At 41.3% G+C, this 26154-nt stretch overlaps 1 protein-coding gene across 1 annotated transcript; it reads left to right on the top strand.

Moving 5' to 3' along the window:
* The first annotated feature begins 50 nt into the window (after window positions 1–50).
* LOC106577948 (zinc finger and SCAN domain-containing protein 5A) lies at window positions 51–23163 on the top strand. Its single transcript, XM_014156427.2, has 5 exons — window positions 51–329; window positions 1841–1935; window positions 2251–2326; window positions 9091–9930; window positions 22281–23163. Exons 1-5 carry the CDS (start codon window positions 68–70, stop codon window positions 22694–22696), a joined length of 1689 nt encoding a protein of 562 aa, XP_014011902.2. The 5' UTR covers window positions 51–67; the 3' UTR covers window positions 22697–23163.
* The last annotated feature ends 2991 nt before the right edge of the window (window positions 23164–26154 follow it).

Here is a 26154-nt window from a genome sequence, read left to right on the forward strand (position 1 = left end):
ACGTCAATGAAATGCGCGCGCAGAATTTCTTCCCAATTGTAATCCAAACTTCACTAGCTGGTCAGTTATGGAGGAACGCGAAGACTTCGTGAACATTTTTAAAACACAGGTTAAGAATGTTTTGGATATTCTGTTAAATGTCGCCGTATCGGAGATAACACATATTTTCCAAGGCACTTCGGGTAACGCTATCCGGAATACAGTATTACCCGTTGCTCTTTGCGCCGGAGACCACGCCATAGAGGCCGTGCAGGCATGCAGACTGAAGAATGCATTGGAGATGGCAATATGCACATACACACGGGAAACCGCTGAAATGACACCACGTGGTGAGTAACTTTATCATAAGTTATTTTAAAGTAGGCCTAATGTAACATTGTCAGGAAGTCTCAGCGTTAGTTGTATGAATGGGCTGTAGAATAAGGCTGCATGTGTTACAGACCAGACGTCTGTGTGTTTTACAAACGGTAGGCTTAAGTTACCAACTTAGCGACACATTTTCAAAAAAGCAACTAGCGACAAATCTAGCGACTTTTTCTGGTGTTATTGGAGACTTTGAGACTCTGACGTTCTTACTCTTCTCAACGAACAGCGGGTCCTGCCGTGAGTCCCACCCCCGTCCCAAAGCACACAGGCGGCCCAGTCCTCGCGCTGCAGTCAGAGCAGGAGATGTTCACCCCTCCGCGTCCAGACTGCAAATGAATCGCGCATGCGGGAAGCCGCGGCTGGTTGATCCCGCTCTGGCTTACATAAAACTATTAACCGAATTAGGGCCAGACTAGTTACCATAATTTTCTCACATTGCCATTGACCGTTTTTTTTTTCTATTTTCTCTTTTTGGTCCATTTAGATTGTATACAAAACTGTTAAAAATGCTCATGTGTTACTGTGACTTGTTGTAGGCTCCTAAGTGGATCATAAGGTTAAAAACAAAACCAAATGTAAGATTTTTTTTAACGAAGTAACTGCCAGAGTGTCTCTTTTGGGTCAGCCCGGATAAAGGAGGGTTGGAATTGTGACTTTATAAACACAATCGACAGAAGAAATTTCATTTGTAGTTCTAAACATGTTTAGGGTATTTTTTACTCTCTCTCGCCTACAGTGTCCATTACAATTACATTCACATGGCCAATTATGCAAATTAGGTGATGCAGTCATTTAGTGACCTTTTAGGACAGCCAATAGCTACTTACTGAGGACTTGGCAACACTGGGCTTAACGCATAGATGGGTGTTCATAAAATGCTATTTCAAGTAACACTGTTGGCACCTCGGTAAGCACTTTTGTACTTTTTTTATGGTGTAGTCCGGACTGGCCTTAATTTTTGGGCAGGTCCAGACCAAATCTGAACCAATCATAGATGACTGTTTAAGATTGTATCCTGTGTGGACCTGCCTTGATTTGGCCCACACGTCATCTATACATTCAGTATTTTCAACTTTCATTAAGAACCAAAAATGAGCCTGATTGCAACATCCTGGAAAATGTGTATTTTCACCACTCAGACCCCAAATTTAACCTAACGTCAATGTCTGGGGAATATGTGTTTTAAGTGTCTTTTCAATGTAATTTTGCTTACTGGGACTATGTTAGTTTAGCATTTTTTGGGGGTCTCAGCTAGGGCAGCAGAACGACAAGGACTGGCCCTGCAGCTACAACAGGTGTTACATCTCTAGCTAGTTCCAACTTCTGTTCCCTTGGTATTCCAGTATGTAGACTAATTTGTTGCCTCCTTAGTATTCCCGACATTTCCTTAACGGAAAAGTATGTTTATTTTATTTGTCATTTTTTTTGTTCTGTGTTTGTGTGTGTGTTTCATCTCCTGTTGTGTTGACCCTAGCAACTCAACATGATGGTGGTGAGGCCCCCAGTGGCTCTGTTGCTATGCCAAGGCGTGATGATGGTGAAGACATGCACGTTAATCTTAAATATGAGGTGAGATGGTTAAAATAAAAGATGGCATGAATAAAACGGAACCGCATCATTTACATGAATGGGGAAGCCCGTTCTGCTCATTCTAGTTCTGTGGTTAGAATGCTCTGGGTGTGTGTGTGTGTGTGTGTGTGTGTGTGTGTGTGTGTGTGTGTGTGTGTGTGTGTGTGTGTGTGTGTGTGTGACACAACCGCCCTTTTAGTTGACCATTTGATGACTTAATGGCCCCTGTAATGTTCAGTGTCAGTTTTGTTTCCTTCTGTAGCAGTATCTAAATGCTAATGTAAGTAAACAGTACATCCATTGTTATGCCTGTAGAGATTGGACATGGACTGGAAGGTGATGAAGGTTGGTGTCTTCGAGGAGGGTGACAGTATTGGGAACAGCATGCAAAGTAAGTGGACCAGACAAGTGGATTGGTTGCTCTTTGGGGATTTAGGCTGGGTAACCGTAAAGCACTTGTGACAACTGCTGATGTAAAAAGGGCTTTATAAAATGCGTTTGATTTGAAATGTGGAGTAGTGGATGGAAGGAGAATTTAAGTCATTGCCTTTATTGTCCCAGTAGTAGAGGTACATAAAGATGGCCCTCATGCACTTACCACAAATGACTCGTTTGGCTAAGTTTGCCGTAGTGTACATTACACTCCTTATAATTTATTTGTATGTTCATTAGCACCGTATACATGATCCCAATTCTATCTCGGACTGTTTTCTTCTAATTGCCGCAAAGGTAGATTATGCAGATATTTATTGAACCATGTCACGCACCGTAGTTTACCAACTCAATGGATAGTGCTAAAACGATGACGACATATCTGAATGCTTCCATCTTTATGCATGTTCGTCATTGGGACATTCGTAGTGCAGTCAGGGTGAAACAATCATCTACAGTGCATTCGGAAAGAATTCAGACCCCTTGACTTTTTCCACATTTTGTTACGTTACAGCCTTATTCTAAAATGTATTCAATTAATATTTTTCCACTTTCTCATAAATGAAAAACCTTATTTACCTAAGTATTCTGATCCTTTACTATGAGACTTTAAATTGCGCTCCGGTGCATCCTGTTTCCATTGATCATCCTTGAGCTGTTTCTACAACTCGATCGGAGTTCACCTGTGGTAAATTCAATTGACTGGACATGATTTGGAAAGGCACACACCTGTCTATATAAGGTCCCACAGTTGACATTGCATTTCAGAGCAAAAACCAAGCCATGAGGTCGAAGGAATTGTCCGTAGAGCTCCGAGACAGGATTGTGTCGAGGCACAGATCTGGGGAAGGGTGCCAAAACAGCATTAAAGGTTCCCAAGAACAGTGTCCTCCACCATTTTTAAATGGAAGAAGTTTGGAACCACCAAGACACTTCCTAGAGCTGGCCAATCGGGGGGGAAAGGGCCTTGGTCAGGAAGGTGACCAAGAACCTGATGGTCACTCTGACAGAGCTCCAGAGTTCCTCTGTGGAGATGGGAGAATCTTCCAGAAGGACAACAACCTCTGCACCACTTCACCAATCAGTCCTTTATGGTAGAGTGGCCAGACTGAAGCCATTCCTCAGTAAAAGGCAAATGACAGCCTGCTTGGAGTTTGCCAAAAGGCATCTAAAGGACTGTCAGACCATGAGAAACAAGATTCTCTGGTCTGATGAAGCCAAGATTGAATTATTTTGCCTGAATGCCAAGCGTTACGTCTGGAGGATCCCTTGCACCATCCCTACGGTGAAGCTTCGGTGGTGGCAGCATCATGCCTTTTATTTTTATTTTTTTTGGCAGAGACTGGGAAACCAGCCAGGATCAAGGGAAAGATGAACGGAGCAAAGTACAGAGATCCTTGATGAACCTACTCCAGAGTGCTCAGGACCTCAGACTGGGGAAAAGGTTCAACTTCCAACAGGACAATGACCCTAAGCACACAGCCAAGACAAAGCAGGAGTGGCTTCGAGACATGTCTCTGAATATCCTTGAGTGGCACAGCCAGAGCCCGGACTTAACCTCTTGACGGTCGCCTAGGATAGGGGGCGCCACAGCGCATTTTGAAAAAAATGTGTGCCCATTTTAAACGGCCTACTACTCAAACTCAGAAGCTAGGATATGCATATAATTAATACTTGTGGATAGAAAACACCCTAAAGTTTCTAAAACTGTTTGAATGGTGTCTGTGAGTATAACAGAACTCATATGGCAGTCAACCCCGAGACAGATCGAAACAGGAAGTGGAATTCTGAATTGCGAACTCAACTTCATCACGTTGCCTATTAATCACACCGTGAGCTATGGTTCATGGAGCACTTCCTATTGCTTCCACTAGATGTCCCCAGTCTTTACAAAGTGATTTGAGTCTCCTACTGTGAAAACTGACAGAATGACACGCTGTGGAACGTGGTCACACGGAGAGGGCCATCACCATTATGACGCCGGCGCCCCTGGTTACCCTCCCCTTTCGAAACGTTTTGAAACACAATGCAATCGTCCCCCTCGAATCTTATTGGAGCTCTAGTTGAAAAAGGCCCTAAAGATTTTATGTTATACAACGTTTGACATGTTTGAACGAACCTAAATAAGAAAAAAATGCATTTTGTTGAAAGAGTAGCCCCGCGCACGTCGGAACTTTTGGTGCAGCCTTCAGAACGCGCTAACAACAACAACAAGCTAATGGAACATAAAGGATTAACTTTTTCGAACGAAAATACATTTTTGGACCTGGGATTCCTGGAAGTGCCTAAGGATGAAGATAATCAAAGGTAAGGGATTATTGACAACAGTATACAAGACTAGATTTGATATGCGATTGTTCCAAGCTGGCTAGCCTATTGCTAGCCTATTGTTCTGAGTATCGCATCCCCTTTTATCGCAAAGTGTGATTACCCAGTAAAGTTATTTTTAAATCTGGCATTACAGGTGCTTTCAAGAGATATTCATCTATAAATCTTAGAATGACAATATTACATTTTAAAAATGTTTTCGAATAGTAAATTGTAGCACTGTTTCATCAGATGCATTTGAGGGAAAATAGTTAGTCAACGTTACGCACCGATGTAAAATGCTGTTTTTATATATAAATATGAACTTTATCGAACAAAAGAATGCATGTATTGTGTAACATGATGTCCTAGGTGTGTCATCTGATGAAGATTGTCAAAGGTTAGTGCTGCATTTAGCTGTTTTTTTGGTTATTTGTGATGCATGTGGTTGGTCGGAAAATGGCTATGTGGCTACTTTTACGATATACTCCTCTAACATAATCTAATGTTTTGCTTTTGCTGTAAAGCCTTTTTGAAATCGGACAACGTGGTTCGATTCAGGAGAGGTATATCTATAAAACGATATAATTTGGAGAAAAAAATGTGAGAAAAAAAATTATTACATTTTGTTATGCTAATAGTGATAGGATTTTTCGCTGGATGTCCGTCCCGAGGCCGCACAGGGGTTAACTTCTTGGGGCTATGTGGGACGCTAGCGTGCCACCCGTGGTGCACCCTATCAACAGCAGGTGCATTTCAAGAGCGGCAAATTTGAAACCAAATAAATGTCAAAATTCAAATTTTTCAAACATACAACTATCTTACACCCTTTGAAAGATAAACATCTCCTTAATCTAACCACGTTGTCCGATTTCAAAAAGGTTTTACGGCGAAAGCATAAAGTTAGATTATGTTAGGAGAGTACATTGACAATAGCTGTGTGTAATGTTTTGTCAATTCAAAGACAGGCGTCACCAAAACCATAAAACCAGCTAAAATGATGCACTAACCTTTGACAATCTCCATCAGATGACACTCCTAGGACTTTATGTTAGACAATGCATGCATTTTTAGTTCTATCAAGTTCATATTTATATCCAAAAACAGCGGTTTACTATGGCGTTGATGTTCAGGAAATCGTTTCCCTTCAATAACCGGCAGTCAAGTCAGCACCACAAATTAAATAATTAAAATTAGAAAACATTGGTAAAATATTATATTGTCATTTAAAGAATTATAGATTTACATCTCTTGAACGCAATCAACTTGCCAGATTTAAAAATAACCTTACTGGGAAATCACACTTTGCAATAATCTGAGCACTGCGCCCAGAAAAATACGCTTTGCTATACAGACAAACGGCCATGTTGGGGAGATCTAAAATCGAAAATACTATGTAAATAATCCATTACCTTTGATTCTCTTCATCAGATGTCACTTCCAGGAATCCCAGGTCCATAACGAATGTAGTTTTGCTCAAAAAAGCTCATCATTTATGTCCAAAAAGCTCCGTGTTGTTAGCACATGATCTAAGCCAGCCGGACTTCTCGTCATGAACGAGGGGAAAAAATATATTTACGTTCGTTCAAACATGTCAAACGTTGTATAGCATAAATCATTAGTGCCTTTTTTAACCAGAACATGAATAATATTCAAGGTGGACGAATGCATTCTCTTTTATAACGTATTGGAACGAGGGTACCCAACATGAACTCGCGCGCCAGAGTCTAATCGGCCATCACCGTTCCAAGGCTCTTGTTCGGTCAGATCTCACAGTAAAAGACTCAAAACACTTTGTAAAGGCTGGTGACATCTAGTGGAAGCAATAGGAAGTGCCAAAACATTAATCAACCCCTGTGTGTTTCAATGGCATAGGCTTAAAGGTAATTCAACACATCAGGTATCCACTTCCTGTCAGAAAATGTCTCAGGGTTTTGCCTGCCAAATGAGTTCTGTTATACTCACAGACACCATTCAAACAGTTTTAGAAACTTTAGGGTGTTTTCTATCCATATATAATAAGTATATGCATATTCTAGTTACTGGGTAGGATTAGTAACCAGATTAAATCGGGTACGTTTTTTTTATCCAGCCGTGAAAATACTGCCCCCTAGCCCCAACAGGTTAAACCCAATTGAACATGTCTGGAGAGACCTGAAAATAGCTGTACTGCAACGCACCCTGTCCAACCTGACAGAGCTTGAGAGGATCTGCAGAGAAGAATGGGAGAAACTCGCTAAATACAGGTGTGCCAAGCTTGTAGCGTCATACTTATGTAAATGTGTTTTTTTTTTATATATATATATATGTATGTATTAGAGGTCGACCGATTTTTATGATTTTTCAATACCGATTATTGGCGGCCCAAAAAAAACCGATGCAGATTATTATGGTTTATTTATATATCACACACACACGCATCTCTGAAGTGACAACGATACTGAAGAGTCTGCTTAGGAGACAAATACTCTCAACTGTTTGAATAATAAAAATAGAGTTTAAGTTACCTGTGATGAATGCTGAAAACAAACTGTAATTTCTATATGCAGGAAATCCTATTTTAATGGGCATGGTAAGAATTGACTACAAAAGTGCGAGTCATAATTCCCATGACACCTAGCAAAATCTGAAAAGCGGTTCCTTCATTTATTCCATAGGATATTTTTAGATTAACTTAAAATAAGGTCTGTGTTTGGTTTAGGCTTACACCACCTTGCCAATTGTATAACTGTGTAGATATCCATAGGATATAACTCTGATCAATATAAGCAAAGATTTTTTTTTGTAGAGTGGATTTATGAAAATATGTTGACAAACGTTACCTAGTGAGATTTACACGGGTATCAAAACGCCGAGGCGGTTTAAGCACAAAACACAGACCTTATTTGAAGTAGATCAAGACGTTCTCTATGGAAGACATGAACGGTAAAATAATGAAGGAACCCCTTTCAAGTTCAGCCGCAAGTTATTACAGGAATTATGACGCGTCGACTATTTCTCTCTAAACCATATACCTTTGACTATTACGAGCCTGCTGCTGCCTACCACCGCTCAGTCAGACTGCTCTATCAAATCATAGACTTAACTATAATATAATAAATCTTAGGTCATTAATATGGTCAAATCCGGAAATTATCATCTCAAACATTATTCTTTCAGTGACATACGGAACCGTTCCGTATTTTATCTAACGGGTGGCATCCATAAGTCTAAATATTCCTGTTACATCGCACAACCTACAATGTTATTTCATAGTTACGTAAAATTCTGGCAAATTAGTTCGCAACGAGCCAGGTTCTGTATACCCTGATTCTGCGTGCAACGAACGCAAGAGAACTGACACAATTTCACCTGGTTAATATTGTCTGCTAACCTGGAGTCCTTTTAGCAAAATATGCAGGTTTAAAAATATATACTTCTGTGTATTGATTTTAAGAAAGGCATTGATGTTTATGGTTAGGTACAGTCGCTCAACGCTTGTTTTTTTTTCTCGCAAATGCGCTTTTGTTAAATCATCCCCGTTTGGCGAAGTCTGCTGTCTTTGTTAGGAAGAAATAGTCTTCACAGTTCGCAACGAGCCAGGCGGCCCAAACTGCTGCATATACCCTGACTCTGTTTTGCAAGAGAAGTGACACATTTTCCCTAGTTAAAATAAATTCATGTTAGCAGGCAATAGTAACCAAATATGCAGGTTTAAAAATATATACTTGTGTATTGATTTTAAGAAAAACATTGATGTTTATGGTTAGGTACACGTCGGAGCAAAGACAGTCCTTTTTTGCGAATGCGCACCACATCGATTATATGCAAAGCAGGACAGGCTAGATAAACTAGTAATATCATCAACCATGTGTAGTTAGTTAGTGATTATGATTGATTGATTTTTTTTTTTTTTTTGTAAGATAAGTTTAATGCTAGCTAGCAACTTACCTTGGCAACGTAAAGCAGGTGGTTAGAGCGTTGCAGCCCCAAGCTGACAAGGTAAAAATCTGTCGTTCTGCCCCTGAACAAGGCAGTTAACCCACCGTTCCTAGCCCGTCATTGAAAATAAGAATGTGTTCTTTAACTGACTTGCCTAGTTAAATAATAGTTAAAAAAAATAAAAATCAGCAAATCGGTGGCCAAATATACCGATTGTTATGAAAACTTGACATCGGCCCTAATTAATCGGCCATTCCGATTAATCGGTCGACCTCGTGTGTGTGTGTGTGGTGTGTCTGTGTGTAATTCATCTTGAAATAAGGCTGTAACGTAACAAAATGTGGAAAAAGTCAAGCGGTCTGAATACTTTCTGAATGCACTGTATAGGCTCCTGTATCAAGTGCATTTGGAGGGCAATATTAGTGCTTTGTTTCTCACTGATATGAAAAAGATCAATGTTATGAGGCCAACAGTATATTTTTTTGTTTGTTCCAGAGAGTCAAGAATATGAATGTCTTGTCTCTGAATTGACGTCTGAACCATCGACATCCTCAGAGGTCTGGGACCCCCACTGCATACACACTGAAGACAGTGCCGCCACCACCACCCTGTCACTGTGTTCAAATGACAAGGTATCGTTAAACTCCCCGACAGACAAACTGACTGAACAGGAGACGCAGGTGGGTTCTTCCCAGACCCCACATCCAGTGCCCCTGCAATGGCTTCTATTTCCTCTTCCTATCTCAGTCAGCCCAGTAAAAGAAGTGGAATTAGAAAGGGGAAAGCTAGTGGGGAAACTGGAGCCTGTTCCCATCGCCATCAGCACGCCGGTGGATTCGGAACAACAGCCAGCCAACACCCTTAGAACTATAGATATAGAACCCATGCTTAGGACACCTGTGGGACACCCGGAAGCACTCACTGACTTTGACATCACTGGTGCTGCTCTCAAAGAAGAGCCACTAGGAAGCTCAGGACAACCGGAACTCAAGGAGGAGATTGAGCTGGTCCGGCATACTGCACAACCAAGTACACAACGGTACAATGACATTACAGCAACAACACAACTAAGCATGCTACAGGAGCCCATTCTCACCCAAGGAAACCCCAACGTACACATGGCCACACAAGCAAGCACTATACTAAACCCACCAGCAAAGGAAGAGCAGCGAGACCGAGGAGGACCAGTGTTGAGAGGGACCAGAAGCAGAAAAGGCTGTGACTCCACAGCACTTCAACCCACCACCTCCATACCACCTCACCACTCGCCCCTCACCCCCTCCACTCCACCACTACTACCCCATGCGCTGGAGAAGCAGATGAGAACCTGTTCAGGTATTCACCCATGCTGTAACTCTCCAATTCCTTGAATCGGATCTCCTCGCTGCCTCAACCTTATTGGAGGAGGAAGTCCAAGCTTCCTCTCCTCTGACCTTCTCTTCCAATGAGTTTCGAAGGCAGTGAGATTGCAAGGAATTGAGGAAGAGCACTCCCTTCTCATTTGTGCAATATACACTGACTATACCAAACATTAGGAACACAATACTAATATTTAGTTGCACCCCTTTTTGCCCTCAGAACAGCCTCAATGTGTTGGGGCATGGACTCTACAAGGTGTCGAAAGCGTTCCACAGGGATGCTGGCCCATGTTGACTCTATTGTTTCCCACAGTTGTCAGGTTGGCTGGATGTCCATTGGGTGGTGGACCATTCTTGATACACACAGGAAACTGAGCGTCAACGCTTCTGTGTTTGCAGTTTTTGAAAAGGAAACAGAGAGCTGCACACTCTAGGAGCTCAGATGCAATAATGTAATAACCAACGTTTCAACAGACAAGCGGTCTTCATCAGGGTATCATGACAAACACTGTGGGTCACTAGTTTATTAAGTGTCAAAGGACACACCGAGGTGTCTGTAATCATTGCCGGGTGGACTGACATTGGTTAATTCTCAGATATAAGAACATTCAAAAACATGAATGCATAGCATACGATAATAGATACAATTTGGCTACATAGGCCTACAAACATTTTACAATGAATAGAAAAATTACAAGAATGGCTTCAGATCAAAATCTACGTTGATACTGAAGGGAGCAAGGGTCTTTAAATTAAAGATCCAAGCAGCCGCTTGTTTTAACAATAAATTGTCGAGGTCACTCCCTCTCCTAGGGAGGGTGACCAGTTCAATGCCGATATAACGTGACGAAATCGAATGATTCGCTTCTGAGAAATGGGCAGGTGGTGTTTTTGCACCTAAGATTCGTACTTTTATTTTGCACTTTGTTTTACCCAAAATATTTACCACAAGGACAAGTTCTAAGTTAAAATAATCAAATCAAAGTTTGTCACGTGCGCAGAATACAACAGGTGTAGACCTTACAGTGAAATGCTTACTTACAGGCTCTAACCAATAGTGCAAAAAAGGTATTTGGTGAACAATGGGTAAGTAAAGAAATAAGACAACATTAAAATGACAGTTGAAAATAACAGTAGCGAGGCTATATACAGACACCGGTTAGTCAGGCTTATTGAGGTAGTATGTACATGTGGGTATGGTTAAAGTGACTATGCATATGATGAACAGAGAGTAGCAGTAGCGTAAAATGGGGATTGGCGGGTGGTTGGACACAATGCAGATAGCCGGTTAGCCAATGTGTGGGAGCACTGGTTGGTCGGGCCAATTGAGGTAGTATGTACATGAATGTATATTTAAAGTGACTATGCATATATGATAAACAAAGTAGCAGCAGAGTAAAAGGGGGGTTGGGGGCACACAATGCAAATAGTCCGGGTAGCCATTTGATTACCTGTTCAGGAGTCTTATGGCTTGGGGGTAAAAACTGTTGAGAAGCCTTTTTGTCCTAGACTTGGCACTCCGGTACCGCTTGCCATGCGGTAGTAGCGAGAACAGTATGGTTGGTCTTTGACAATTTTTAGGGCCTTCTGACATCGCCTGGTGTAGAGGTCCTGGATGGCAGGCAGCCCAGCCCCAGTGATGTACTGGGCCGTACGCACTACCCTCTGTTAGAGGTCGACCGATTAATCGGAATGGCTGCTTAATTAGGGCCGATTTCAAGATTTTATAACAATCGGTAATTTTGGACACTGATTTGGCAGTTTTTAATTGTATTTATTTCATAATTTTTGGGGCGATTTTTGTATTTTTTTTTATTCGTTTTTTTTTTTAATATTAATTTTTGTAAAATTTTTATAAATGTACATTTTTATATATATATTTTTTATAATTTTAATTTTTTTAATCTTTTTTTTTAGTCTTATTTTTTTACACCTTTATTTAACTAGGCAAGTCAGTTAAGACATTTATATTTTCAATGACGGCCTAGGAACGGTGGGTTAACTGCCTTGTTCAGGGGCAGAACGACAGATTTTTACCTTGTCAGCTCGGGGATTCAATCTTGCAACCTTATGGTTAATTAGTCCAATGCTCTAACCACCTGCTTTACATTGCCCTCCACGAGGAGCCTGCCTGTTAAGGGAATGCCGTAAGAAGCCAAGGTAAGTTGCTAGCTAGCATTAAACTTATCTTATAAAAAAACAATCAATCATAATCACTAGTTAACTACACATGGTTGATGATATCACTAGTTTATCTAGCCTGTCCTGCGTTGCATATAATCGATGCGGTGCGCATTCACAAAAAAGGACTGTCGTTGCTCCAACGTGTACCTAAACATCAATGCCTTTCTTAAAGTCAATACACAAGTATATATTTTTAAACCTGCATATTTAGTTAATATTGCCTGCTAACATGAATTTATTTTAACTAGTGTCGGGGTATATGCAGCAGTTTGGGCCACCTCACTCGTTGCAAGCTGTGAAGACTATTTCTTCCTAACAAATACAGACAACTTTGCCAAACGGGGGGTGATTTAACAAAGGCGCATTTGCGAAAAAAGCACAATCGTTGCACGACTTTACCTAACCATAAACATCAATGCCTTTCTTAAAATCAGTACACAGAAGTATATATTTTTATACCTGCATATTTAGCCAAAAGAAATCCAGATTAGTAGGCAATATTAACCAGGTTCATTGCACGCAGAGTCGGGGTATATGCAACAGTTTGGGCCGCCTGGCTCGTTGTGAACTAATTTGCCAGAATTTTACTTAATTATGACATAACATTGAAGGTTGTGCAATGTAACAGGAATATTTAGACTTAGGGATGCCACCCATTAGATAAAATACAGAACGATTCCGTATTTCACTGAAAGAATAAACGTTTTGTTTTCGAGATGATAGTTTCCGGATTCGACCATATTAATTTTTTACATTTTAGTCATTTAGCAGACGCTCTTATCCAGAGCGACTTACAGTAGTGAATGCATACATTTCATTTAATTTTCATTTCATACATTTTTTTTCCTTTTTTCGTACTTAATGACTTAAGGCTCGTATTTCTGTGTGTTTATTATATTATAATTAAGTGTATGATTTGATAGAGTCTGACTGAACGGTAGTAGGCACCAGCATGCTCGTAAGCATGCTTTAAGCATTGCACTGTTTGACTTCAAGCCTATCAACTCCCGAGATTAGGCTGGTGTAACCAATGTGAAATGGCTAGCTAGTTAGCAGTGGGTACGTGCTAATAGCGTTTCAAACGTCACTCGCTCTGAGACTTGGAGTAGTTGTTCCCCTTGCTCTGCATGGGTAACGCTGCTTCAAGGGTGGCTGTTGTCGATGTGTTCCTGGTTCGAGCCCAGGTAGAAGCGAGGAGAGGGATGGAAGCTATACTCATACACTGGCAATACTAAAGTGCCTATAAGAACATCCAATAGTCAAAGGTATATGAAATACAAATCGTATAGAGAAATATTCCTATAATAACTACAACCTAAAACTTCTTACCTGGGAATATTGAAGACTCATGTTAAAAGGAACCACCAGCTTTCATATGTTCTGAGCAAGGAACTTCAACGTTAGCTTTCTTACATGGCACATATTGCACTTTTACTTTCTTCTCCAACACTTTGTTTTTGCATTATTTAAACCAAATTGAACATGTTTCATTATTTATGAGGCTAAATTCATTTTATTGATGTATTATATTAAGTTAAAATAAGTGTTCATTCAGTATTGTTGTAATTGCCATCAATATATATATGACTGATTTTAATCGGTATTGGCGTTGAAAAAAAATCATAATCGGGCCACCTCTACCCTCTGTAGTGCCTTGCGGTCGGAGGCCGAGCAATTGCCGTTCCAGGCAGTGACACAACCGGTCAGGATGCTCTCGATGTTGCAGCTGTAGAACCTTTTGAGGATCTCAGGACCCATGCCAAATCTTTTTTTGTTTCCTGAGGGGGAATACTCTTTGTTGTTCCCTCTTCGACGGTCTTGTTTGGACCATTCTAGTTTGTTGATGTGGACACCAAGGAACTTAAAGCTCTCAACCTGCTCCACTACAGCCCCGTCGATGAGAATGGGGGCGTGCTCGGTCCTCCTTTTCCTGTAGTCCACAATCATCTCCTTAGTCTTGGTTACGTTGAAGGATAGGTTGTTATTCTGGCACCACCCGGCCAGGTCTCTGACCTCCCTATAGGCTGTCTCGTCGTTGTCGGTGATCAGGCCTACCACTGTTGTGTCGTCTGCGAACTTAAAGATGGTGTTGGAGTCGTGCCTGGCCATGCAGTCGTGGGTGTACAGGAGGGGACAGAGCACGCACCCCTGGGGAGCTCCAGTGTTGAGGATCAGCATGGCAGATGTGTTGCTACCTACCCTCACCACCTGGGGCGGCCCGTCAGGAAGTCCAGGATCCAGTTGCAGAGGGAGGTGTTTAGTCCCAGGATCCTTAGCTTAGTGATGAGCTTTGAGGGTACTATGGTGTTGAATGCTGAGCTGTAGTCAATGAATAGCATTCTCACTTAAGTGTTCCCTTTGTCCAGGTGGGAAAGGGCATTGTAACAAAGATTGCATCTGTGGATCTGTTTGGGTGGTATGCAAATTGGAGTGGGTCTAGGGTTTCTGGGATAATGGTATTGTGAGCCATTACCGACCTTTCAAAGCAGTTCATGGCTACGGATGTGAGTGCTACGGGTCTGTCGTCATTTAAGCAGGTTGCCTTTGTGTTCTTGGGCACAGGGACTATGGTGGTCTGCTTGAAACATGTTGGTATTACAGACCCAATCAGGGACATGTTGAAAATGTCAGTGAAGATACCTGCCAGTTGGTCAGCACATGCCCGGAGCACACGTCCTAGTAATCCGTCTGGTCCCGCACCCTTGTGTATGTTGACCTGTTTAAAGGTCTTTCTCACGTCGGCTACGGAGAGCGTGATCACAGTTGTCCGGAACAGCTGATGCTCTCATACATGCCTCTGTTGCTTGTCTCAAAGCGAGCATAGAAGTGATTTAGCTCGTCTGTTAGGCTCGTGTCACTGGACAGCTCGTGGCTGTGCTTCCCTTTTGTAGTCTGTGATAGTTTGCAAGCCCTGCCACATAAGACGAGCGTCGGCGCCAGTGTAGCATGATTCAATCTTAGCCCTGTATTGACGCTTTGCCTGTTTGATTGTTCGTCACAGGGCATAGCAGGATTTTTAGTTTTTATTGATAAAGCTAGTGACTGATGTGGTGTACTCCTCAATGTCATCTGAATAGTCCCGGAACATGTTCGTCTGTGATAACAAAAGTCCTGTAGTTTAGCATCCGCTTCATCTGACCACTTTGTTATAGACCGAGTCACTGGTGCTTCCTGCTTTAATTTTTGCTTGTAAGCAGGAATCAGGAGGATAGAGTTGTGGTCAGATTTACCAAATGGAGATAGAGCTTTTTTACTCGTCTCTGTGTGGAGTACATGGGATCTAGAATTCTTTTTTTTTCCCCCTCTGGTTGCACGTTTAACATGTTGGTAGAACTGATTTAGGTTTCCCTGCATTAGTCTCCGGCCACTACTGGGTGAGTGGTTTCCTGTTTGCTGATTTCCTTATACAGTTTTTGATGTCCCGTTGGTAGGATATTTGTGATCGTACCTCGTCCAATGATTGCATGTTGACTAGTAGTATTGACGGTAACGGCAGCCCACTCGCCTTCTGCGGGTCCTGGCGAGGCATCCGGCTCTTTGTCCTCTGTACCTGCGTTGCTTCCTCTTGCAAATAACGGGAATGTCGGCCCTGTCGGGTGTTTGGAGAATGTCCTGTGCGTCTTGCTTGTTGTAGAGAAAAACTTCATCTAATCCGAGGTGAGTGATCACTGTCCTGATATCCAGAAGCTCTTTTCTGCCGTAAGATACGGTTGCAGAAGCATTATGTACAAAGCATGTGATAACACATTTCATTGGGATCTGTTTTCCTGTTTGGGTGTTTGAAGGATCTGCTTTTGTAAGTGCCATTGCATTGAGTGCAGCCATTACACTTGTAGTTTTCATCCGGTAGAGGTGCAAATAGATGTTGTGAAGGGATATTTTGGGGTGGTAAATCAGTTTACCAATTGATCTGAGATTTCTGCCCTGTGAAAATACAACAGAGGGAGGGTCCGAAAACACATTTTGGATACTGTCATCGGATCTTAGAATGTGCCAATGTTTGAACGATTCCCTTAATTTGTTCAGAGCACACTTTGAATAGCGGGGTAGTTAGACTGCCTATTTTTACAATACTGTCCTTGAAAGAGAATGTCTCTTTGTTTAGAATTTTCTCAATGTCAGTATTAATCTGACTGTTTTTGTACCCCCTCGAATTGTCTTTGCGTCTCAGCCTTAGAACTGTCAGATTGCGATAGAAATATCAGCCCTCAACAAACTGTTACGATCAGTAGGTTTCCTGTAAAGATCAGTGTATGGAAGGAACATTATCATCACACACAATCAGAAGATCAAGGAAACTGATTTGACGTGTGTCAGATTGCATAGTAAATATCAGGTGCTCAGATCAAGAGATAAGAAAAGCATGGAATGCCTGGATCTGTTTTGCATCACCCCTCCATAGAACAAAAATGTTCTAATTTCTAACATTATTATTTGGAAACGGTACATTGACATTTTTGAAGGGATTGAAAATGGACTGTTTCTCCATGTAACCCACATACAAATGAGCATAGTTAGGAGCCATATGGGGTCCCATAGCAGTACCCTTCCTCTGAATAAAGAAATCCTTTAGAAACATGAAGTGATTGTGTGTGAGTACTATTTCAATTTGTAAGTCGCTCTGGATAAGAGCGTCTGCTAAATGACTTAAATGTAATGTAAATGTAATTTCAGCCAATGTTAGTGTATTCACTGGAAGGTATTTCATTAGGGTCACATTGCAGAAGAAAATGTACCGTGGCTTCAATACTGCCCTCGTGGAATATTTGTGTATAATGACTCAACATAAAAAATGAACAAAGTATCATCATGGAGAGGATCAAGTGATTCACTAATAGAGATCATACTAGTGTCATTTACAAAGGAGGGGAGCTGTTCTGTGAGTGGTCTAATAAATAAAGTTGATAAAGGAGCCGTTACTGCATCAATGCCCGCTACAACAGGGCGCCCTGGGGTTTTTATAACATTCTTGTGTAATTTCGGCAAAGTATGGAAAGTGGCAAGTTTAGGGTGTTGAATGGCCAAAAGCTTGTGTTCTTATTTTGGTGATTTGACCACAACTTAAATACCCATCTAGGACAGTGTAGATAGTGTTCTGAAATTGGGAAGTGGGGTCACTTCTGAGTTTTTCTTAAAGGGTTAGCTCAGTGCAATGATTTCGATGTAAAGGTAGACATGTTGAATGTTTTTTTGGAAACATCCATTTAAGAGAATAAATGTAGCTCCCCTAATTGTGATATTTCTACTGAACGTGTAAGTTGCTCACCTGCACATACTCTTGACTCCTTTTAGAAGCAAGGAGACATGGGTAGGGCTCAATATCTTGCTTGATAAATTAGACACTCACTCCTGTGGGTTCTGAGACCGTGTGAACGGTCCCCTCTGCCTCTGGTAGTCGTTTCTTCTTACCCCGTCGGGTAAGGCATCTCGTCGGTACGGGTGACCGCGGCCACCTCAGCGCTTCTTTCGGTCCAGTCTCTCGTTGGTTAAAAAACTGCCACTGGAAGCGGATGAGGCGCTGGTTGTAGAGTGTTGGTCAGACAGGGGTGGACAGAAGTAAGCGGCCTCCCACCTGCGTCTGTCATGGAGAGGAGGAGCAGGACCTCTTATCAGGGTTTCTTCAGAAGTAGACTGACCTCGGCCTTGTTTTTTTTGTCTTGGTTGAATTTGAGCGCTTGGTTAGTTTTCATCAGTTCATTGAATATGACATCGTTAACAGCTCCTTGCAGAGTTGTGTGTGTCTCTTCAATCGTATACATTTCAATAAAATCATTTTCCAGCTGGTGAACAATTTAATGTTATTAAACCAATAGAACATGTGTTAAAGGGTTGCAGTTCTTGACAAACCGGTGCACCTGGCACCTACTACCATACTCTGTTCAAACGCACTGAAGTCTTCTCTTGCCCATTCACCCTCAATGACACACATGCACAATACATGTCTAGACACTTAAATAATGATTTAACCTCTCCTCTCCTTTATCTACACTGACTTGAAGTGGATTTAACAAGTTACATCAATAACGGATTATAGTATTCACCTGGTCAGTCTGTCAAAGACCAGTTTTTAATGGTTTGTATACTCCGTTCCATCAAAGTAGTCACACCCATTGACTTACTCCACATTTTGTTACAGCATGAATTTGAAATGGAGATTAGACTTATTTTTTTTTACAAGTGATTTCAGCTTGTCATTTGGAATTATCTTGAGTCAAGTATTTAAGCCCTTTTTACAGTTGACGTTGAAAGTTTACATACACCTTAGCCAAATACATTTAATTGTTTTTCACAATTCCTGACATTTAATCCTAATAAAAATTCCTTGTCTTAGGTCAGTTAGGATCGCCACTATTTTAAGAATGTGAAATGTCAGAAGAATAGGAGAGATTTATTTCACCTCATTTCTTTCATCACATTAGTATTTGGTAGCATTGCCTTTTAAATTGTTTAACTTGGGTCAAACGTTTTGGGTAGCCTTACACAAGCTTCCCACAATAAGTTGGTTGAATTTTAGCCCATTCCTCCTGACAGCTGGTGTAACTGAGTCAGGTTTGTAGGACTCCTTGCTCGCACACGCATTTTCAGTTCTGCCCACATTTTCTGTAGGTGTGAGGTCAGGGCTTTGAAGGTCACTCCAGTACCTTGACTTTGTTGTCCTTAAGCCATTTTGCCACAACTTTGGAAGTATGCATGGGGTCATGGTCCATTTGGAAGACCCATTTGCGACCAAGCTTTCACTTCCTGACTGACGTCTTGATGTTGATTTTCGATATATCCACATATTTTTCCTGCCTCATGATGCCATCTATTAAGTGCACCAGTCCCTCCTGCAGCAAAGCACTGCCACTCTTGTGCTTCACGGTTGGGATGATGTTCTTCGGCTTGCAAGCCTCCCCCTTTTTCCTCCAAACATAATGATGGTCATTATGGCCAAACAGTTCTGTTTTTATTTCATCAGATCAGACATTTCTCCCAAAAGTACGATCTTTGTCCCCATGTGTAGTTGCTAACTGTAGTCTGGCTTTTTTATGGAGGTTTTTGAGCAGTGGTTTCTTCCTTGCTGAGTGGCATTTCAGGTTATGTCGATCTAGGACTTGTTTTACTGTGGCTATAGATACTTTTGTACCTGTTTCCTCCAGCATCTTCACAAAGTCCTTTGCTGCTGTTCTGGGATTGATTTGCACTTTTTGCACCACAACGTTCATCTCGAGGCGGTATGACGGCTGCGTGGTCCTATGGTGTTTATATTTGCATACTATTGTTTGTACAGATGAATGTGGTTCCTTCAGGCATTTGGAAATTGCTCCCAAGGATGAACCAGACTTGTGAAGGTCTACAATTGTTTTTGAGGTCTTGGCTGGTTTCTTTTGATTTTTCCCATGATGTTAAGCAGAGCCACTGAGTTTGAAGGTAGTCCTTCAAATGCATCCACAAGTACACCTCCAATTGACTTAACTTCTTACATCTAGGCGTTCCGCTAGCGGAACCCCTAGCCAACAGCCAATGGGGTCGCATTGCGCGAAATACAGAAACCTTAAATGCAATAATTTCAATTTTTCAAACATACGACTATTTTACACCATTTGAAAGATAAGGCTTTACAGCGAAAGCAAAACATTAGATTATGTTAGAGTACCCAGCCAAAAAGAATCACACAGCCATTTTCAAAGCAAGCATATGTCACAAAAAAGCCAAACCACAGCTAAATGCAGCATTAACCTTTGATCTTTATCAGATGACACTCCTAGGACATTGTATAACAATACATGCATGTTTTGTTCAATCAAGTTCATGTATCAAAAACCAGATTTTTACATTAGCATGTGATGTTCAGAACTAGCATACACACTGAAAACTTCTGGTGAATATACTAAATTACTCAGCATAAACATTCACAAAATACATAAATTATTTTAAGAATTATAGATACAGAACTCCTTTATGGAAACGCTATGTCAGATTTTAAAATAGCTTTTCGGCAAAAGCACATTTTGGCAGTTAATCCCCGTTCCTAGGCCGTCATTGAAAATAAAGTGTTTTTAATCTGACTTGCCTAGTTAAATAAAGGTGTTAAATTTTTTGAAAAATTGTGTAATATTTTTTTTCCTTTTTATAAATCGGCAAATCGGTGTTCAGAATTGCCAATTACCGATTGTTTACTTGAAATCGGCCCTAATTAATCGGCCATTCCAATTAATCGGTCGACCTCTAGTGCAGATGCACTCACACCTGCCTGCTGCCATTCCTGAGCAAGCTCTGTACTGGTGGTGCCCCGATCCCGCAGCTGAATCAACTTTAGGAGACGTTCCTGGTGCTTGCTGGACTTTCTTGAAGCATTCTTCACAACAATTGAACCGCTCTCCTTGAAGTTCTTGATGATCCGATAAATGGTTGATTTAGGTGCAATCTTACTGGCAGCAATATCCTTGCCTGTGAAGCCCTTCTTGTGCAAAGCAATGATGACGGCATGTTTCCTTGCAGGTAACCATGGTTGACAGAGGAAGAACAATGATTCCAAGCACCACCCTCCTTTTGAAGCTTCCAGTCTGTTATTCGAACTCAATCAGCATGACAGAGTGATCTCCAGCCTTGTCCTCGTCAACACTCACACCTGTGTTAACGAGAGAATCACTGACATGTCAGCTGGTCTTTTTGTGGCATGGCTGAAATGCAGTGGAAATGTTTTTTTTGGTATTCAGTTCATTTGCATGGCAAAGAGGGACTTCGCAATTCATCTGATCACTCTTCATAACATTCTGGAGTATATGCAATTTGCCATCATACAAAGTGAGGCAGCAAACTTTGAAAATTCATATTTATCTCATTCTCAAAACTTTTGGCCACTTTATGTAAACTTCCGACTTCAACTGTATGTCAAGCCTAAATAAATTCAGGGGTAAAAATGTGCTTAACAACTAACATTAGTTGTATGGACACACTTTGTGCAATAATGGTTTTTAACATGATTTTTGAATGACTGCCTCATCTCTGTACCCCACACATGCAGTGCATTTCAAATACTGATTCCACCACAAAGACCAGGGAGTTTTTCCAATGCCTTCAAAGAAGGGCACCTACCTATTGGTTGATGGGTAAAACAAAAAAGCAGACATTGAATATCCCTTTGAGCATGATGAAGTTATTCATTACAATTTGGATGGTGTATCAATACACCCAGTAAGGAAGATACAGGTGTCCTTAACTCACTTGCCAGACAGGGAGGAAACAGCTCTGCGATTTCACCATGACGCCAATGGTGACTTTAAAACCAAGTTTAATAGTTTGGATTTGAGAACTGAGGATGGATCAACAACATTGTAGTTACTACACAATACTAATCTATTTGACAGGGTGAAAAGAAGGAAGCCTGTACAGAATACAAATATTCCAAAAGATGCATCCTGTTTGCAACAAGGCACTAAAGTAAAACTTGGGTATGCTTGTAATCGTTAAGTACTTGGGCTTGTTTCAGGATTAAAAAACTAAACGTAATGGAGCTAAGCACAGACGTTAGACTAGAGGGAAAAACTGGTTGTTAGCTTTACACCAGACACTAGGAAATGAATTAATCTTTCAGCACGATAACCTTAAACACAAGGCCAAATCTTCAATGGAGTTGCTTACCATTAACACAGTGAATGTTCCTGAGTGACTGAGTTATAGTTTTGATTTAATCTACTTGAAAATCTATGGAAGACTAACACAACAAAATGGGGGTATAAATACTTTCTGAAGGTACTGTATGTGTTGTCTTCAATGTATAGTTTTTATTTGGAATACATTAGAACTGTGTTATTTAGCTAGGCAAGTCAGTTAAGAACAAATTCTTATTTCCAATGACACCTACCACGGAACAGAGAGGTTAACTGCCTTGTTCAGGGGCAGAATTACATTTTTACCATGTTAGCTCGGGGATTCGATCCAGCAACCCTTCAGTTACTGGCCCTTCGCTCTAACCATAAGGCTACCTGCTGCCCGTTTTACTCCAGTGGACAGTTTCTCCTGTCTTATCTTATCCAGGGGTGCAAAATTCTGGTCATTTTCCCAAATTTGCCAGGTTTTCCACTTTTCTGGGATTTGGGGAAAATTACTGTTAACTTGAATTCATAATCCTATTTTATGCTATTTTATCATTCTCTCCAGTGACGCTCGAGGACATGCGGCTGGTGGGACACTGCCACCGTCGTCTGCGCATCTGCTGGGACTGCGGCAAGATCTTCTACCGGAAACGGAAGCTGAGGTGGCACCGCCGTTTAATCCACACAGGAGAGAAACCGTACTGCTGCTCCCAGTGTCACCGGGCGTTCTCGCTCCGGAAGAACCTGAAGCACCACCAGAGGGCCCACACAGGGGAGAAACCGTACCACTGTGAAGACTGCGGGAAGCAGTTCCAGTGCAAGGGGAAACTGACGACCCACATGAGGTTTCACACAGGGGAGAAACCCTTCGGCTGCACCCTCTGTAGGAAGAAATACAGGGTGCTAAAGAATTTACAGAGACACATGGCCACCGCACACCCGCACGCCAACGCACCCCCTGGCCGACGTCTTAACCGTTAGAACAAGTCCGAAATGGTACCCTATTCCCTTTTTTTTTGTAGTAGTAGTAGTACACTACTTTTGACTTATGTTGCTCCCTCTGGGAACAGGGTGCGGAAGAACTTGACACATGACATAAAGACATTGAGGTGAAAGACCACACCAAGACAGTGAAAGACTGAATAGTAGAAGATTCTGGATAGAATACTTGAGTGGGGTGCAGTGTAGGCGGCCTACGTGTTATCTAGAGATCTACAACTACGGTTGAAGTCAGAAGTTACTACACCTTAACCAAATACATTTTAAAATCAGTTATTCACAATTCCTGAGATTTAATCCTAGTAACAATTCCCTGTCTTAGGTCAGTTAGGATCACCACTTTTATTTTAAGAATGTGAAATGTCAGAATAATAGTAGAGAATTATTTCTTTCAGCTTTTATTTCTTTCATCACATTCCCAGTGGGTCAGAGGTTTACATACACTCAATTAGTATTTGGTAGCATTGCCTTTATTAAATTGTTTAACTTGGGTCAAATGTTTTGGGTAGCCTTCCACAAGCTTCCCACAATAAGTTGGGTGAGTTGTGGCCCATTCCTCCTGACAGCTGGTGTAACTGAGTCAGGTTTGTAGGACTCCTTGCTCGCACACGCATTTTTAGTTCTGCCCACATTTTCTGTAGGATTGAGGTCAGGGCGTTATGATGGACACTCCAATACCTTGACTTTGTTATCCTTAAGCCATTTTGCCTCAACTTTGGAAGTATGCATGGGGTCACTGTCCATTTGGAAGACCCATTTGCGACCAAGCCTTAACTTCCTGACTGTCTTGAGATATTGCTTCAATATATCCACATAATTTTCCAGCCTCATGATGCCATCTATTTTGTGAAGTGCACCAGTCCCTGCTGCAGCAAAGCACCCCCTCAACATGATGCTGTCACCCCCGTGCTTCACGGTTGGATTGGTTTTCTTCGGCTTGCAAGCCTCCCCCTTTTTCCTCCAAACATAACAATGGTCGTTTATGTTCAAACAGTTCTATTTTTGTTTCATCAGACCAGAGGACATTTCTCCAAGAAGTGTATCTTTGTCACCATGTGTAGTTGGTGTAAACCGTAGTCTGGCTTTTTTCATGGCGGTTTTGGAGCAGTGACTTCTTCCTTGCTGAACTCCTTTCATGTTATGTCAATATAGGACTCGTTTTACTGTGGATATAGATGCTTTTGCACCTGTTTCCTCCAGCATCTTCACAAGGTCTTTTGCTGTTGTTCTGGGATTTATTTGCACTTTTCACACCAGAGTACGTTCATCTCTTGGACAAAACGCATCTCCTTCCTGAGCGGTATGACAGCTGCGTGGTCCCATGGTGTTTATACTTGCGTACTATTGTTTGTACAGATGAACGTGGTACCTTCAGGCATTTGGAAATTGCTCCCAAGGATGAACCAGACTTGTGGAGGTCTACAATGTTTTTTCCTGAGGTCTTGGCTGATTTCTTTTGATTTTCCCATGATGTCAAGCAAAGATGCGCTGAGTTTGAAGGTAGGTCTTGAAATACATCCACAGGTACACCCCCAATTGACTCAAATGATGTCAATTAGCCTATCAGAAGGTTCTAAAGCCCTAACAATTTTTCGCAATTTTCCAAGCTGTTTAAAGGCACAGTCAACTTGTTGTATGTACACTTCTGACCCACTGGAATTGTGATACAGTGAAATAATCTGTTTGTAATCAATTGTTGGAAAAATTACTTGTCATGCACGAAGTAGATGTCCTAACCGACTTGCCAAAACTAGTTTGTTAACAAGAAATTTGTGGAGTGGTTTAAAAAGGAGTTTTAATGACTCAACCTAAGTGTATGTAAACCTCCGACTTCAACTGTATGTCTAAAGCTATGACCATGTGTAAAATCCTTCAATACGTTGTAGATCCATCCTTCAATGCATTTTAGATCCATTTAGATGTTTCATATTGTACTCAGGAAAACCACTTGCAGACAGACTTTGAAAACGAAGTGTGTGAGAGAGAGGTGGATGCTGTTGACACAGTGAATGATGAGCCAGCTTGTTTAGAATAGGACTTTCCTGCCTGGCTGTCGCATACTCTGAGCCATATGCCGATTGGGCGATCGGATATCACAGACATCAGTGCGTTCAAGACAACTGGGAACTTGTGGGGGAAAAAACTAGCTCTGACAGGGAAAATTTGTTTTGAACTGTCATCCAACTCGGAATTCCAAGTCGGGAACCCGGCCTCTTTCCAGAACTGACCTTAAGATCACTGACGTCATGATTTGACCTTGTTCCCAGTTGTCTTGAACACAACATTAGAAACTAGTGTTTTGCATGCCTCTTCCTAAGATGGCTGATGTATAACTATGAACACTATGGTCCTTACTACGATGGATAACACACCTCGGTGTACTCATACACTGATCATGTTATAGAACACCATGTGAGATTCTCAATTCCATATTCCTCGTGTCCTCTCTCTCCGTGCCTCCTCAAAATCCATTGGATGAGAAAGCCAGAGGTCCCTCCACTCTGACCTTCTCCTACAATGGGTTTTGTTACGGTGTACTCGAGGAGTATGACATTTACATTCCCCCTAAGTACTGTGGCAGTTTCTCCTGACCAGGAAAAGATTCTGGGCCCTAGTTGTCCAGAGGGCTATACTACAATGCAGGCTCAAGGAGTTAACCTGCTAACTTGCCTAAATATTCTGAAATAACAAAAATAAGCTTGAAATGGGCATGGTCTACTTAACTCGATAACCAAAAATGCATATCTAAGTTTAGTTTTCTTTATGAATGATAAAATAGTTATTTCTGGTTTTATCAAAGTTAGCTGGCTTTTATCCTACTTTGTATTATACCCCTCTGGTCAAACCACCATGTTCAGGAAGCACTCCTGGCCCTAGGCAGATCATATGGTACTATACTGTAGTGTAGTTACTAGCTAACATACTAAATGCCTCCTTTTGAGACAAATACACTAACACCATCTGCGGATGCCAATGTTTTCTGTTGAAATGATTGAAGCCAAATTCATGTGTACTCTTTGGTGGAAGAAAGTTCTTGGAGTAATATTTAAATGTTCTGTCAGGAGGATGTTTGGACACTGACTGTCTTTACTTTTATTTGGTCATAATTATTCTGTTATCATTTGCTATTATTTTGTTTCCCCACAGATTCATGCATGATACAGTGCCTTGCAAAAGTATTCAGACCCCTTCGATTTCATCACATTGTGTTACAAAGTGTACTTAAAATACATTAGTCTTTTTTGGGGGGGTCAACAATCTACACAATCTGTCAGTGTAAAATATTTTATAATAAATACTTTGATAATATTTTAACAATAAAATGTGACAATCCAAGTGGCCTGAATACTTTTGCAATGCACTGTATATGGACTTGTGTTGTTTTGTTGGACCATGGCCATCATATATCGGAGAAAAGTATGCAAAACAACTGGTTTATT

Source organism: Salmo salar, chromosome ssa18, assembly GCF_905237065.1.
Source record: "Salmo salar chromosome ssa18, Ssal_v3.1, whole genome shotgun sequence".
In the NCBI taxonomy this organism is placed as follows: Eukaryota; Metazoa; Chordata; class Actinopteri; order Salmoniformes; family Salmonidae; genus Salmo; species Salmo salar.

Excerpts from the sequence above, each read along its gene's own strand:
- LOC106577948 (XM_014156427.2), top strand. The coding sequence starts at position 68 with ATGGAGGAACGCGAAGACTTCGTGAACATTTTTAAAACACAGGTTAAG. Across the intron at positions 330-1,840 it reads CGCTGAAATGACACCACGTG|CAACTCAACATGATGGTGGT; the intron begins GTGAGTAACTTT and ends TGTTGACCCTAG. Across the intron at positions 9,931-22,280 it reads GCAGATGAGAACCTGTTCAG|TGACGCTCGAGGACATGCGG; the intron begins GTATTCACCCAT and ends CATTCTCTCCAG.